The sequence below is a fragment of the Festucalex cinctus genome, chromosome 11, assembly GCF_051991245.1.
Source record: "Festucalex cinctus isolate MCC-2025b chromosome 11, RoL_Fcin_1.0, whole genome shotgun sequence".
NCBI classification, from domain to species: Eukaryota; Metazoa; Chordata; class Actinopteri; order Syngnathiformes; family Syngnathidae; genus Festucalex; species Festucalex cinctus.
Window position 1 is genome coordinate 13,176,131 of NC_135421.1, and position 15,084 is coordinate 13,191,214.

Genomic DNA, 15,084 nt, shown 5'->3' on the forward strand with positions numbered 1-15,084 from the left:
TTCTGCTAACTGTCTCCGCTGTTGCATGTTGTCACTCGTTGTGCGCGCGCGCGCCGTGTCGCGAGCACGGCGTTGACGGTAGGCTCCCCCCAAGGTGCGTAACGTCTTTGCATTATGTTTACAACATCCGGGAATGAAGCGTCTCTGAGCGCTACTTTGCTAGCTCTCTGTAAACACGGAAGTAGCTTGAATAGTGATGCTACTGAAATGTAAACAAAACTAGTAGAGCACGGTGCAGAACTCTTGCTATTGTTATGAAAACCATAAGCCTCACTCGCAACCGATTCACAGCAACGCGATATCCGGTCCCCAGCTTTAGAAGCAATGTATCTAAGGATTCCCGGCGGATTTTGTATCGGTTGACAAGTCTGCTACCGATACGGCCGTTTAGCTCCCCTTGACGACCGATGGTTCGGTCGAATCTGTTTTTTGTCCCACCCCTAGTGTTCAGTCCACATTGGTGCGGGGGTGGGTCCGCACCTGATGACATCATAAAGTGAGCACCCACTCGTTTCCTCGGGTTGGGACGGGTTGGTGCTTGGAGAGCAGAATGACCTAGAATTTCTTATAGAGAGGTGAATGGAAGAAAACACCTCTGTGATGTTTTTAGTGAGGAATTAGCATTTTAACATGGCTAAAAGCTCTAAAAAGTAGATTTGTCACGTTACTGAAATTTTACTGTTTCCAAAAATATAAATGGACATTAGTTTTGGGGGAAATTGTAATTCCACAATAATAAAGTTAACTTAATGGAAATTATTGTAAGTTTATGAGAATTGCATTTTTATTTTACCAGAATAAAGTCATAATTTCATGACTATGAAATCATACTATTGCAGGAAAAAAACATGGGCTTAAATGTGTGTTAATATCAAGAGAACCACCACTTTTGTATTAAATTCAAAATATTAGGTTAATTCTTTCATAGAAATATTACAAGACATTTATTTGTTTATTCACTTACCTACATCTTGTTATTAATTTATTGATGTCAATTGTATTTACTTGCATACTTATGTTTGTTTTGTTCTTGTTTTACTGATCTTTACTGCGTGACCGATTTCTGTTCTCTGTACAGTACTTTTTTATACAGCAATACTTGTTTTAAAGTGCTTTATAAATAAAGTTGAGTATGTAATAAAATAAAATACTTGTGATTGTATTAGTATTAAGAGAAAAGATATCAATTTATCAAAATAAAACTTTGTTGTGAAATTTAAAATTAAGTCATATGGGGGAGTGGGGATCCTATTTAGTAGAATAAATTGTATTTTATGAGAAATGAGTAAACATACAATAAATAATAAAAGGTTATACAAGAATAGTAAAAAAGTAGCAACTTTATGCAAATTAAATTAGACTAATAATTAATTTGTAATATCAAAAAACAAAAGTAATTTTAAAAGGAGAATGTCATGAAATATTACAAGAAAAAAAAAATTATGACAAAGTATAAAAAACAAAAGTTAGTTATTTGGAGCCATATGATGAAAAAGTTGTAATGATAATTAGAATATTAATGAGAAACCCAGGCCGATAAAAAGGACGTCAAAGATTATTATTATTATTATTTTAAGTGTGGCATGAGACCTTTAAGGTGCTTGTGGCACAAACGACCCCGAACGCACCATGTGTCGCTGTCGCTCGTTCTCCGTTCTGTGGTTGTACCAGGGCTCGTCGCGGTCCGGCGACCACTGCCAGGCGTACTTGAGAACAGTGTTGATGACCGCTTTACTGATCAGGATGCACAGATAGACAATCAGAAAGGCATTCATGGACCTGTGTGTGGGGGGGACAAAGATGTCCGATGAGATAATCCAAATTGTTTCCCTCAAACAAATTTGGATGCGGTCAGATGAGACCTCACTTTTCCACAGCAGAGCGCTTCTGTGATTTCGACTGGTAATTGAGAGCCATCTTGGTTTCCATGCCTGTGTAGACGGCAACAGCTGAGGAAAGAGGTGGAAGATGGGGTTACCGCGGTAACAAACCTGAATAAGAAGACACATTAATAAGATAAATGATCACCATAAATATGTTGTGTGTTCTTCAGTGTTGCGCCTCTGAGTAATAAATTCTCAGCACCAAGTGGTCTGAAAGAAAATAAGAAAAATTGACTTCACAACTTGCTAACTAGCCAACAACAAGGACAATTAAGTCTTCATATTAGGTGAATTTATGATTAGAATAAAAGCAGACATTTCCAAGAACGAACATGCAATGAATCAAATCACAACCTACCTAGCAACAGGCTCTTCTTTGTCCTTGTATATATTAATACGTCCCACAAATCTGAGTTAAGCAGGAAGATACGACAAGACAAGGCAGCCATAAGGAAGGTGACCTAGAATGTTCACACAAGCACCAAAGTGTCACACTGACTTGTAGAGGTCAGGCTGCGGTTGTTCACATTCGATGGTGGCATGTAGCGAATCCACCTCCTGGTCCGTCCTAAAGGCCATGGTATCCGGTATGGCGTAGTAGGTCTGAAGGAGGAGAGGCCATTAACATGATCAATGTCTTCACTTTTTTTCCCCCCCAGGTCTACAGGACTCCTCTTAAAGGGACGGTGTGTATTATTTAGTGCAATCTCATGATGAACTTATAATTAATTAATTTTAAAACCCACAATTTTAATATAGTATGCAAAAAAATGTGTACTATCAACGTATTTTTTTTCATACAATCTAGTCATCATTATAGGTCATGCCTCCTCTTACAGGAGGCTGACATGTTTTGCTGTCAATTTTCTGCTACAGGTACCCGAAGGAGAAGAACTTTGCCAACGTAGTTAGCCTCTGGTGGTGCTTGCAGCTAGTATCGGACCTAATGGGTTGACCGCCGCTTACCTTCACAGCAGGGACCTGCGGGTAGTCGTCGCTGAGTCCCGATATTCGGGCTCCCATCGCTTATCTCCCTCTGCTTTACTCTTGCTCACTTTTGCTAGCTTCTCCCACTAGTCACTCTTTTTAGCTGCTCCAACTTCTTGCTAGCCACTCTTGGGCTGCTCACTCGTTCATTCCAATAATTGGTAGTAATTGGTGGTAGCCTTGCGAAGTGTGGTCTGTCTGAGGCACCGTAGTGCGCATGCTTCAAAATTGTTGCATACTATTAGTTTGCCACTAGATGGAACTAAATAAGACAAACTGTCCCTTTAAAGAGCACAGATTGGGCCTTGTTTTTCCCCTCCCTCCTTCCTCACTCGTTTCATTTTTTTTCCCCATCCAAGAAATTTGGGGCGCTAATTAGCGAACCACCAGGCTTCCTGTTCTATCGCCTCTGTTGGTCACTGTTATTTTTTTGTGTTTCTCCGATGTGTTGTAACTGTGAAGAAAAAAATCCTTGTGTTCTTAGATACTTGGCAAATAAAACTGATTCAATGTGAATGAAAATCAATAATGATTAGCAATATAATATGATAACATTATTGAAGGTCATTTGAACAAATTTGTCATTTAGGAAACGTGTGTATAACTGGTAGCCCTTCGCATTAGTAAAAAGTAGAGTTTGTGACCCCATGGTTTACTTCAGATGTTTACCAGCACATAGGGAGCATAGGAGTTGTAAAAAAAATAGAATTTCATATACAACGTGACTTCACATACCGGAAGTTAATTAAAAGTACATTTAAAAGCAGTTCCAGAAAAGCAAAGTAAAGACATAAAATGTAGTTTACTAAAATAAACAAAAGAGCATGGCAGGAACAAGATTTTCAAAAATACTTTAAAAAAAAAAACACTTTGAAAGACCTTCATCATAGTTATGACAAAAGACTAGAGCATAGTTTGATGAACAAAAACAGCATGATGCAAAATAATTTGGACTGCAATGTACATTTATGCGTCATATTGTGGCACCTTGTGACTGGACTCCCCGTCCAGGCTGGTGGTTGTGACATAGCAGGTGCCATCTTGTCGGCTGGAGGAGAGCAGGATGAGGTCACATGGGAACGTTTCATCCTCCCTCACCACCACGATGTCGCCCACCTGCCATAGCAACACAACAGCACCATCACGACGGCGACATCCATAATAGATGACGAGCCTTTTGCCCAGATGAACACACTTTTTTTTTTTTTTTTTTTTAAAGGATTGAGAAGTTGCATAACCGATAATGCCAAGCGAGCAGCTTACGTGGCGCGGATAAAATCCTATCGTCATGGTGACCGTACACATGACACATGCTCTGCGAATCTGCGTGATTAATATATTCGTCATTATTCCTGCTGCCGGCTCACGCGCTAATCCGCTCCATTTGATCCACAAAACACGGCCATGAAACACAAGAGAGACACTCGTGACGACAGGGAGGGAGGGGGGAGTAAAGGGGGGAAGCAGACACAAAATAGAAAATAACACGGAAAGAGACACATTACCCTACACGTGGATTTGGAATTTGTTGCCGAGTACATTTTTTTTCCAGAGCGATTAGAACTGAGGAAGATTACACTGGTGGTAACACTTCAAGGTAGAACAGCAAGAGATGAAACAAAGCTCACTTTTAACTGACAGCTATTCAGTTTCCATATTCATGTGCTTGGAGTTCACAGTGAATCATACTAAGAGCTGTTTTTTTTTACCCTCTTACGCAGCTAGATAAGGTCACCAAAATGTCAAGGGGGAGATCAAAATATTAGGAACGGCTCTCAGTATGATGCAGCGCATTTCTGAATTTTTGAGGGCAAAGAGTATTTGATTTTTCACTAATTTGAAGCCTCATTTCACAGGCAATGGCTTGATTTTTCAGTTTTGAAGCCTCCTGGCAATTGTTATAATTCAAATTTTGCAGTGATGGGTAAAATTTAGAACACATGTATTTATTTTGCTTCATGAGATGACTTTAACCTAACCACATAACTTAGAAAGTCCACCAGATTAATGCTAACATAGCTATAGATAGGCTAATTAGACTAATAAATAAGCTAAACAATACAGTATATATTTACTTAAAAAATGAATCCATTAAAATGTACTGCATTTAAGTTATATAAAAACCTGTACCTAAATACTGTGTGAAAACATCCATCCATCCATCCATCCATTTTCTTGACCGCTTATTCCTCACAAGGGTCGCGGGGGGTGCTGGAGCCTATCTCAGCTGGCTTTGGGCAGCAGGCGGGGTACACCATGGACTGGTTGCCAGCCAATCGCAGTAAATGCAAATGTAATATACTTAAAAGTTAAATACAACTGAACTATACTTATCAATTGTACTGTACTGGATTTTTTTTTTTTAATTAAGTCACTGTAAAATGAAGTCACTATGGTACTACTAGTACTACTACTACACTTTGAGAATCAATATGGGGAGTACTATTTTTTGTTTTTATTTTTTTAAAGTGTGTTTGTGTGGTGCTGAAATGAATTAATTATATTTCCATTCTTTTCAATGGTGAAGGAGGATTTTATTTGTATTTGTTTTAGTTACGAGGATGGTAACGGAGGAAATTAAGCATGAGAGAGAAGGCACTGTATATTGTACATTTCCCAACATATAGAGACATCATCTTGGAGATGTCTCATTAGCAGGAGGGCCACAGAGCGTGTCAGAGACAAATGTGGACGAAGCAAAGTCTGCTTCGTGGCCTCAGGTGCTGTTCGCCTTTAACAAGCCGGTTCTTACCCGCAGCTTGTGACTCTGCGTCCTCGCCGCCTTCCCCCGCTGCACCACGTCCACCGGACACTCGTTGATGGAGCAGTCGGCTTTGTGTCGCAGCCAGTCCTCGTAGCCCTGAGAGGACGAGATTGTTCAAGAGGAGGAGGGGAACGGGGGTTGGGCGGATGATTGCGCAAACGTAGAATCGGGTGTGATTAATTAGCGTTGCGCACATTGAGCTGGGTGACCTGCTTGCTTGATTTCGAGCCGACGCTTTAGATTTATGTCCCGCTAAATTTCGCTTCTCTTTAGCCAGCACGGCCCCATCTATCATTGATAGTAGCGCAGAGGGGAGGCTGCATCTCCCCTGAGGCTCCAGTGATGAACAGAGGAGAGCATTCATTACCATATTTCTCACATCAGCAGACATATTCAATGCGCCCAGAGAGGAATGTGCGTATGTACAGATAATAGAACAGCTGATTGGTGTCCCGGGCTGCGAGGTGTGGGCTAGAAGTGACTGCATGTGTGTTTGTGTGTGTCGTATACCTGCTTGATGGCGGTAACAGTGATAACGAAGAAGAGGGGCAGGCCACTGGTGACTGGGCTGGTGGGGGTGTCGATGATGAGCTTTAGGGGAAGACGCATGACATACAATAGGTACAAATGTCCCAGACTCACAACTCAAGTGTTTTTTACAGTTACAATCAAACTCTTGCTCGCCACTTGAATGAATCAGACTGGCCTTTTAAAAACAATTCCAGTGACATAAGTCTCGTCTTCTGTGACAAATATTAAGAAAGTTATGACTCTTCAAAACAGGCAAAAATGCACCAATCAATGGTGCTCGAGATTTGAGTTGTACTGAATCCGGATTTCATACTGTCACAACATTCTAAATCTTTATCCCAATTTCAAAAGAATAGTGTCATTTGAAAGCTTGTTAAACACAGAAACAGACAACATATGACACTGACGTTTACTAGTTCTAATTAATTAGTTAATCAAGTTTTGTAATTCCAGTCGTTTACCTTAGTAGAATAAATCTCATTCTCAGGATAACGAAAATCATAATTTGAAAACTGCAATGAATATTAAATGGAACAAAATAATCTCAAGGCCTCCATTTAGTTGAGTAATAATGTAAAAATGTAAAATATTTATAAATGTAATAAAATACAGCAAATAGGGCTTTTTATAAGAGGTGTCATACAAAACAAACAAACAATCAAACAAAACGTACCACAAACAGAAGGTGTTTGTAGTTGATAAACTGTTTGTAAAAGGTCCTGGTCTGGTGTTCAATCTAAAGACGATTTGATAAAAATTTTGATATTTGGGATGTACAGTGTTCCCTTGTTTTCCACTAGGTTCTAAAAAACACCCGCAATAAATGAAATCCGCGAAGCAGTTAGCTTTATGTTTTACATATGTACATGTTATATTCTAAATGTTTTAAGGCTCAGGGAGGCATTTACATTTTCTTACATTTCTCTCATTTAAACATTGTTAATTTCGAACCTTCATAAATTTTATATAATACGTTCCGTAAAAAAAAAAAAAAAAAATGCCTGCAAAATTGCGTTATTGCACTAAACAGCGAGGCCGCGAAAAGTGAACCGCGTTATAGCAAGGGAACACTGTAATACAATTCAAGAATGCAACAATGTTAAAATTTAACAATTCGATTTGGTTTGTCAAATCAAAATCGATTTTCTGATTTTCGGTGCGCTCACTATTTCAATTCAAAAGTGAAACTGCCAAAACTGAGGGCAGCAAGAAAACAAAGAGCTGTTGTATAGTTGAAACTGTGGAGTATAATATAGCAGCGAGAGCTAAGGATGTTAACCTGCTTATTTTTGTGATTTAAAGCTGCATTACTGCATATTCTGAAAAGTTACAATAATGGTGCTTTTTGGAATCTGATAACCAGTGGTTGACATTGAATATTGGATCAACTTGGGCAGATACTTGGAATAGTACCTCAGTGCAACTGTCTAAATGGTAATGGACTGCTTTTTATATAGCGCTTTAACTACACCATATGGTTTACTTTATAATTGAAGCTTCACATTCACCCATTCACACACATTCATACACCAGCGATCGGCTGCTTCAATGTAAGGCGCTATCAGGTCCCCTGGGAGCAAATTGAGGTTCAGTGTATTGCTCAAGGACACTTCGACTTGGCCGTAACACATTTATGACTCCAAACTATATAGTGATATACAAACTAAAGTATACAGTTTGATGGAAACTCACAAATGATGATAATAATTGTTCTCACCTGGACAAGAAATATGACCAAAAAGTAAAAATTGGCAATTCTTCTGAACTGTTCAAACAGGTTCTTGGGGATGAAGTTCCAGAAGGTGTACTGTCAAAGTGAAAAAACAAAAAACACCATCATCAAGACATCTCAATTTGAGGTTAAAACAAAATACAGTGGGGACATCTGTATTTAGGAAGAATTCAGAGACTTTTTGGGGAACTTATCAGAGCGTCATTTAGTAAGTCAAGTCAAGTCAAGCGAAAGATTTCTCTCAGAGAAAAAATGCTTTGCTGCCATCTTATGGCATCTATAGACCCTTCCAGTGTGACGTCACGTGGAGGGCAGGACGTCAATTTGTTTGTTAGCAGCTAGCCAGCTAAGATAGCTTGAAAACTTCGATATACAGCAAGACAAGTATATCCGGACACAAACGATTTAATGAATGACAATTTACACCATGAAAGTAATGATCGACGTACTGTTTCAGGCAAAAATAACATACTTTAAGCTTCTGCTTCCACTTTGCCTTCCAACAAACTCCTTTTTTGTAGCTAGCGGCTCCAAACGGCTAGTTTCAATGAATCGCAGTAATGTAGTGTCCTACTCGGGAAGTTTTTTGTGACGCTTAACATATTTCCCATCTTTTAACAAAAACGCTCGCTGAAAATCAAGCTCTGTACATTCATTTTTTATGGGCTGGTTGCCCTCCGGGAGGCGGAGCGGAAGCTAAGCAGTGACGTTAGCTGGAAGGGTCTATAAGGAAATTCTAAACTTTTTTTTTTTTTTTTTTTTACGAGCACTATTTACACACAAAACTTATAACTACGATTCACTGCAAATGAAAGGTAGTTTTCAAACTTGTATGTCCGACCTGAGAGATGAAGTAGCTTAGCGCTAGCCAGGATGAGGTTTATAGCAATGTAGATGGATGTAAAATTGGACCAAAGAGAAAAAGCATTCTTTGTTCTGATGTTGGTCAGGGTACAAAACGGAATCCTGGAGGTTAAACTAAGTTAGTTTAAACTAAGGTTAACCTAAACTTTCCAATTGTTGATATGCTGCGTCAGCGTGCCTGTGTGTATACATTTGAATGAAATAAGGTAAATACAGCTTTGTAAACATAAGATCAAGATAAATAGCTATATAAGTGCATTTTATTTACCATTTTGATCAAACTGTGACATGTTTTTGGCCAAAGTACACTTTCGCTGATTTGAGTTGATTCAGTCATTTGATGGCTAATATCAATACAAACACCGAATGCAGATTTTTGGTGCGAGTCCAAGCTCTAACAATCATTCATTTGTTTCTAAATTTAGTCTGGTAATTGAAAGGACAAAATGGCCTCTGATACAGTAGTTTCCCTTGGCAGTTCTAAATCATAGGTAGGTCTTCTGACCTTTGAGGACACAATACGGTTGTCGGGGTAACGCTGAGGGATGTAAGCCTCAGCTCCCGGAGGGGGTTCCTTATGGCCAATGTAGACCGTCCGACTGTCGACCCAGTTCTCCTCCCCCGCACACTGATGGGAGAGAGAAAAGCAGATATAAATAGAAACACAGGTAAAGATAGAAGAAAATTGGTTCAACCGCACTGCTCATTTATGAACAACCTATTTATAACATATTGTTCAAAAGAAAATGTGTGTGCACATCCAAGGTGTTCTTCATGAAGCGATGGCCGCATTGGACAAGGCTCATAACACTTTGGCCCCAGTGAAAACATCCGTTGGCAGAGCGACCCGGCTGACACAGCTCAAACGGGCACTGGTGATCATTCATTGAAAAGTTCTGGAACAAGCCCTTCATTGTTTTAATGAGGCCTCACAACTTTGGCACAGATGCCACAAATAAATGCAATTTTTTTGTTTGGAGGTTCACACTACAAATATAAAGGTCAAAATGTGTTCCTGGAAGTTACAACTGATTTGATTGATTACAACTTTTGATGGTTTGCATACTAACACAGGATACAAAATGATTTGGCAACGTTCAAAATGTAATCCACCATAAGATTTAGCATCCTGCTATGAAGTTACAGAATGTATAGGAACAAACTAGAAGGTATGAATTACACAAGATGAATATTCCCATTATTATTTTTTTCAATCATTTTATTTTTTTGCAGGGGTAGGGGGTTTGGAAGATTTATTTCCCCATTTCCACTACCTGTTTATTAGGAAAAATACATACTGAATCTTTATCAGCATTTTTTGAAGATTATTATTATTATTATTTTTTCCTCCAATGCATTTCAATGGTTAATATACAGCTTTTCACTATTCGTAGGCTAGCCCGGTCCCTATCTGTCATGACTGACAGTTGTCCACTGTATAAATTTGGGGACATTTTTCCATGCAAACTAACCAAAACTTAAAATTCTGACATATATTTTATCAAGCATTATTAATGAATGATTAAGTATCGCAGTTTCAACATCTTTGTGGGGTTCCAGATGTATCTCCCTGCACCTTATCCCCTTAAAATTAAAGAAAAATGTTGTGAATGTTAAACTGAGTGTTTTCAAGGAAAAATAAAGTGTTTCAAATATTAAATGTCAGTCATCTTCATACCACAATGTTATAATAATTGTTTGAATTTTTGTTCTCATGGCCACATATAGCATTTCAACTTTCAAAATATTTTGGAGGGTTTTACCCAACAAAATAAACACTGGTACATTAAATGAATGTTTTTTGTTTGTTCTTTCTTTTTTGTTGTTGGCCTCTTTTTAATTTTTTTTTAATTTTTTTATCATTGTTTAAAATTACAAAGTCAGGTACACAAGTTTGTGCTAGACGCAGTGTGTATTAGTTATGCCTTTGTTGACAGGAAACAAGAATGTGATGCCTCAGTTTTTGTGTGTTGTTCTACTCAATGTTGAGAATGGGGCAAGAATAGCTCTCCTTTCCTTGGACACTTGGTTTAAACTGCTATTGGATTGACCAACATTTTGTGCAAAACATTTAAACGTCAAACAGGCACAATTACAAGATTATATATACACATACATATATACATATATATATATATATATATATATATATATATATATATATATATATATATATATATATATATATACATACATATACATATACATACATATACATACATATATATATATATATATATATATATATATATATATATATATACACATACATACATATATATATATATATATATATATATATATATATGTATATTAGGGGTGTGCTAAAAAAAATCGATACGGCAATATATCGTTGCGGGCCTCATTACAATGCACGTATCGATACGCAGGCGTCAGAATCGATATTGCTTGCTAACTTTAAATAGGCAGCTAATGTTTGCCTTTGCAGCTTGCATTGTACCTAAAAATAAAAAAAACAGCAGCGTCTTTGAAGTTAATTGCCTTCAATTAATGCAAAAATAGCTTACCAGTGATTGGACACTGTGACTGGCTAATAAAAATGAAAGCAGAGGAAGGATATCAACATTTATTTACTTATAAACTTAACATGGCACGTTTAAAAAAACAAAATAAAATGTGTCTTATGTGGGATACATATGTATCGCAATACGTATCGTATCGTGGCCCCTGTATCGTGATACATATCGTATTGTGAGGTTGGCGGCAATACCCACCCCTAATATATATATATATATATATATATATATATATATATATATATATATATATATATATATATATATATATATATATATATATATATATATATATATATATATATACATATATATATATATATATATATTATGTTTTGTAGAATTGTTATGTTTGAAAGTATCCCTTGACTGTAGCTTTCATTCATTTTGTTTTGATTAGGGGCAGATATAAATTCAACTTCTCTGCCCCTTTTAATTTACATTCTTTTAAAAAATGAAATCAATTGATTTAAGAAAATTGAACATAGACACTAAAGAGCATGAACTTGCTAAATGAACACCAACAGCAAGCTTTGCGATGAACAGAGGACGGAGCTGTGAGGTGCACATCTTTAAATGACAGCACAGAGGGATCAACAGGCACCGTATGGGTGAAGGGAACAAAAATAGACAAGCTGCCAACAGTGTCAGCTGGCTTGAGACCCCATCAAAACATTGAGAGGGGTGGGTGGAACATGACCCAGAAACACAGAAGAGTGTGTGAGTGTGATGAGAGAAAACAAGGCTGTGATACACTAATGAGATCTCTTACAAAGCGCTGGATCAACCACTACCTTTGCGAACGTAATCTTCACTTTTGATTGACACTGTCAGAGAGGTTGTGAATTGTGGTTTGTGGAGAACTGCACTGCTTCATCCCGAGAGCTTCTTATCATGTGTTATGTTATTTAAACTCCATGAAGGTTCAAACATATGCACACATAGTGAAGATTTTCTTAAGAGTGGGGAGTGGGGGCCTTTGTTTATCCATTTAAATTCACCCTTTATAAATTGAACACAAATATGACACGTTTATATATCAATCAGTCAGTCTTGTTTTGATTTATCTGAGGAAGATTTTGGTCAAGCCAGCTGTTAATTTACAATCATTTGTAAATTATTAACACAATGGGGGACGGGTCTGGACTGCTGGCAGGCAAGAGTTGTACTCACTCTCTTTTACTACAAAGCCGCGTTGGCATTCTCTTGCCTAAATAAGCAGGGACGTCCTTGAAAAAGACATTGCATGGATGGCAGCATATGTTGCTCAAAATCCTGTATGCATTAATGATGCCTTCACAGATGTGTAAGTTACCCATGCCACAGCCAATAACACACCCCCAACTATCACGGATGATGTCTTTTGAAATTTATGCTGCTAATATTCTGTATGGTCCTTTTCCTCTTTGTCCTGGATAGCATGCTGTCCATCATTTCCAAAAACAGTTTAAAATGTGCACTCGTCACACCAATCAAATAAAAGATTCGAAAGGCTGTTATTTATTACGTTTTACACAACATTCCGACATCATTGGAATTAGGGTTTGTACACTATATGAGCCCTATGATGATTGGCAAGTTCCAACCACAGCAGGGTGTACACTTGCCCAAGAAGACAGCATAACAGTGCTAGCTAGTCTCCAACTCCTGACAACCATCAACTGAAGGGGTGAAACAAATGGATGGCAAGCTCATGAGCTTTCTGGAACAGATGATGTTCAACCTTAACAGATGACTGCATCACAAAGTAGCCATTCAAACGTCATCTCCTTAAATCCACATTGCTCTATCCTTCTTTCACATCATATTGACATCCCTAAAGCGCTTTGTGGTCCTGGGGTATGTGGAGGAAGAGATCAGATTATAGTTTGCACTCATCTAATCATTAATCCTCACTGATCCCAATCAACCTCCGGTTCTCTGTTCCGTTCCTGTCTCTGCCTTCGCTCCATCATACAAAGTGGCCCGGCCAGTCAGCACTTGACATGGAATGCTTTGTCTTCATTAGCTGCAACACAATGGCGGCGGGCTGGTTTTACTGCAGCAAAATGCTATTGCCTTAACCGTAAAAAGCTTCTTGGACTTGGCCACATCTTTATCACCACACTTTCAGTCAGACGGTCTCAGGTAGCGCCAATAAGAGCAACCTCCGACCCCAAGCAGTTTGCATGGTGCAGCTCCCTGCAGAGGTGCAATAAAAAGTAACAGACCATTAAGCGGTCTGATTAAATGGTCGTGTCTTGTCCCTCCTTCATGTCGCCGCCACGCTGTGCCGCAGAGATGAGTGCCATGTTGAGCTGGCATCCCTCATTAAGCCACCCCTTTTTTTTTTCTTTTTTTTTTTTTTAATGAACTCATCATGTTTAAACGGGCAAAGGTTGGAGCAGCATCGTTCTGTGTTAACGTACCTTCACTGGCCACTTAGGTACACCTGCACAGTCTATCCATCCACACATTTTCTGTAGGCCTTAACCCAGTGGTGTAGTCCAGGGTATACGGCGTACGTATATACCCACTTCTTTTTCAGTCAGGTTTGCATCTACCCACTTCTAAATCCTCCTTGTTGTGCACTGTTCAACCCCTCTGCCTCTAATTGCCTGGTGGGCGATGCCTTCGCTGATTAGATTGGCTACCTTTACACATGAAGACTGATGAGCCAATCGTAGGCAGAGTAGGGCGGGTTATAAACACGATGAATAATCCTTCAAATACTGTTCGGAGCGGCGACAGCACTCTGGAGTTTTAGCTCAACCGGATGGCGTCGCGCTCATACACCAGAGACTACTTGCGGTGTGGTTTCGATCCCCGGAGTGGGTGCAGCTGGTTACACACTTACAGATCTAGTTTTGTTTTAGTGCCTAGGCTGGTAGTTGATTTTAAAGTAAGTAAAAACACAAGCATAGAGACATGTACTTTAAGTTTCAGTTTAAAACAATATTGAGACCTAGTAACTGTTTTACCACAATTGAAATTGTTCATTGTTCACTAAATATTGTTTTACAGCATTTTGTATAGTATATTTAACTCATAAACTCATAATTCATAATTCAGGCCGCTTGTGCTACCAGTAATAACAACAAACTGCTCAAGTCAATCAAGTCATGATAATTGTATTATTGTGAGCAAGTAAAAATGACGGAGTTTTCTTACATGTCATTGTATCTTATACAGGACGATAAGCTTCTCTTGGTCTGCTTGAAGCATGCAGTCCTTCAGTCTGGATATGTTTTTCAGCTGTAAAAAGGCTGTTTTAGTGATTGATTTAATATGATTGCTGAAGCACTGGTCTGAGTCTATTAGCACCCCAAGATTTGATCTTTGGTTTCTAAAGACAGTGACTCAAGGGGTCTTCTAACAGCAATCATCTTTTCTTTATTGCTGAAAACAATGACCTCCATTTTGTTTTTGTTTAGTTGAAAAGAAATTTTGGTTCATCCAGTTGTTAAGTTGCTCTACTGAATGACACAATACGTTAATTGAACTGCTGTCATGTGGGGACATTGATAAATACAGTTGTGTGTCATCTGCATAACTATGATAGTTAACATTGGCGTTCTCAAACATTTGACCCAAAGGTAACTTATACAGACTGAACAACAGACTGACAAATGACTGATGTTGAGGGACCCCACGTCATGGTCACTCGATCAGATTCAACATTTCCAGTGATCACAAAGTAACTCCTTTCCCCCAAGTAGGACCTGAACCATTTAAGGACTGTTCCATTTAACCCCACCCAAGTTTCCAGGCTGTTCAACAGTACATTATGTGTCAAACGCTGCACTG

At 38.5% G+C, this 15,084-nt stretch overlaps 1 protein-coding gene across 4 annotated transcripts in view; it reads right to left on the reverse strand.

Annotated features, from left to right (window-relative positions):
- The window catches only part of LOC144030273 (phospholipid-transporting ATPase IH-like), a 46,142-nt gene that overhangs the window by 23,356 nt on the left and 7,702 nt on the right, over positions 1–15,084 (reverse strand). For all 4 annotated transcript variants that reach the window (XM_077536427.1, XM_077536425.1, XM_077536429.1 and 1 more), the window contains exons 2-11: positions 9,267–9,389; positions 7,883–7,972; positions 6,145–6,225; positions 5,623–5,730; positions 3,858–3,986; positions 2,383–2,486; positions 2,242–2,292; positions 2,029–2,093; positions 1,868–1,949; positions 1,629–1,779 (exon numbers count right to left, since the gene is read on the reverse strand). In XM_077536427.1, the coding sequence (XP_077392553.1) occupies positions 1,629–1,779; positions 1,868–1,949; positions 2,029–2,093; positions 2,242–2,292; positions 2,383–2,486; positions 3,858–3,986; positions 5,623–5,730; positions 6,145–6,225; positions 7,883–7,972; positions 9,267–9,389 (984 nt within the window). The remainder of the gene's footprint in view (positions 1–1,628; positions 1,780–1,867; positions 1,950–2,028; positions 2,094–2,241; positions 2,293–2,382; positions 2,487–3,857; positions 3,987–5,622; positions 5,731–6,144; positions 6,226–7,882; positions 7,973–9,266; positions 9,390–15,084) is intronic.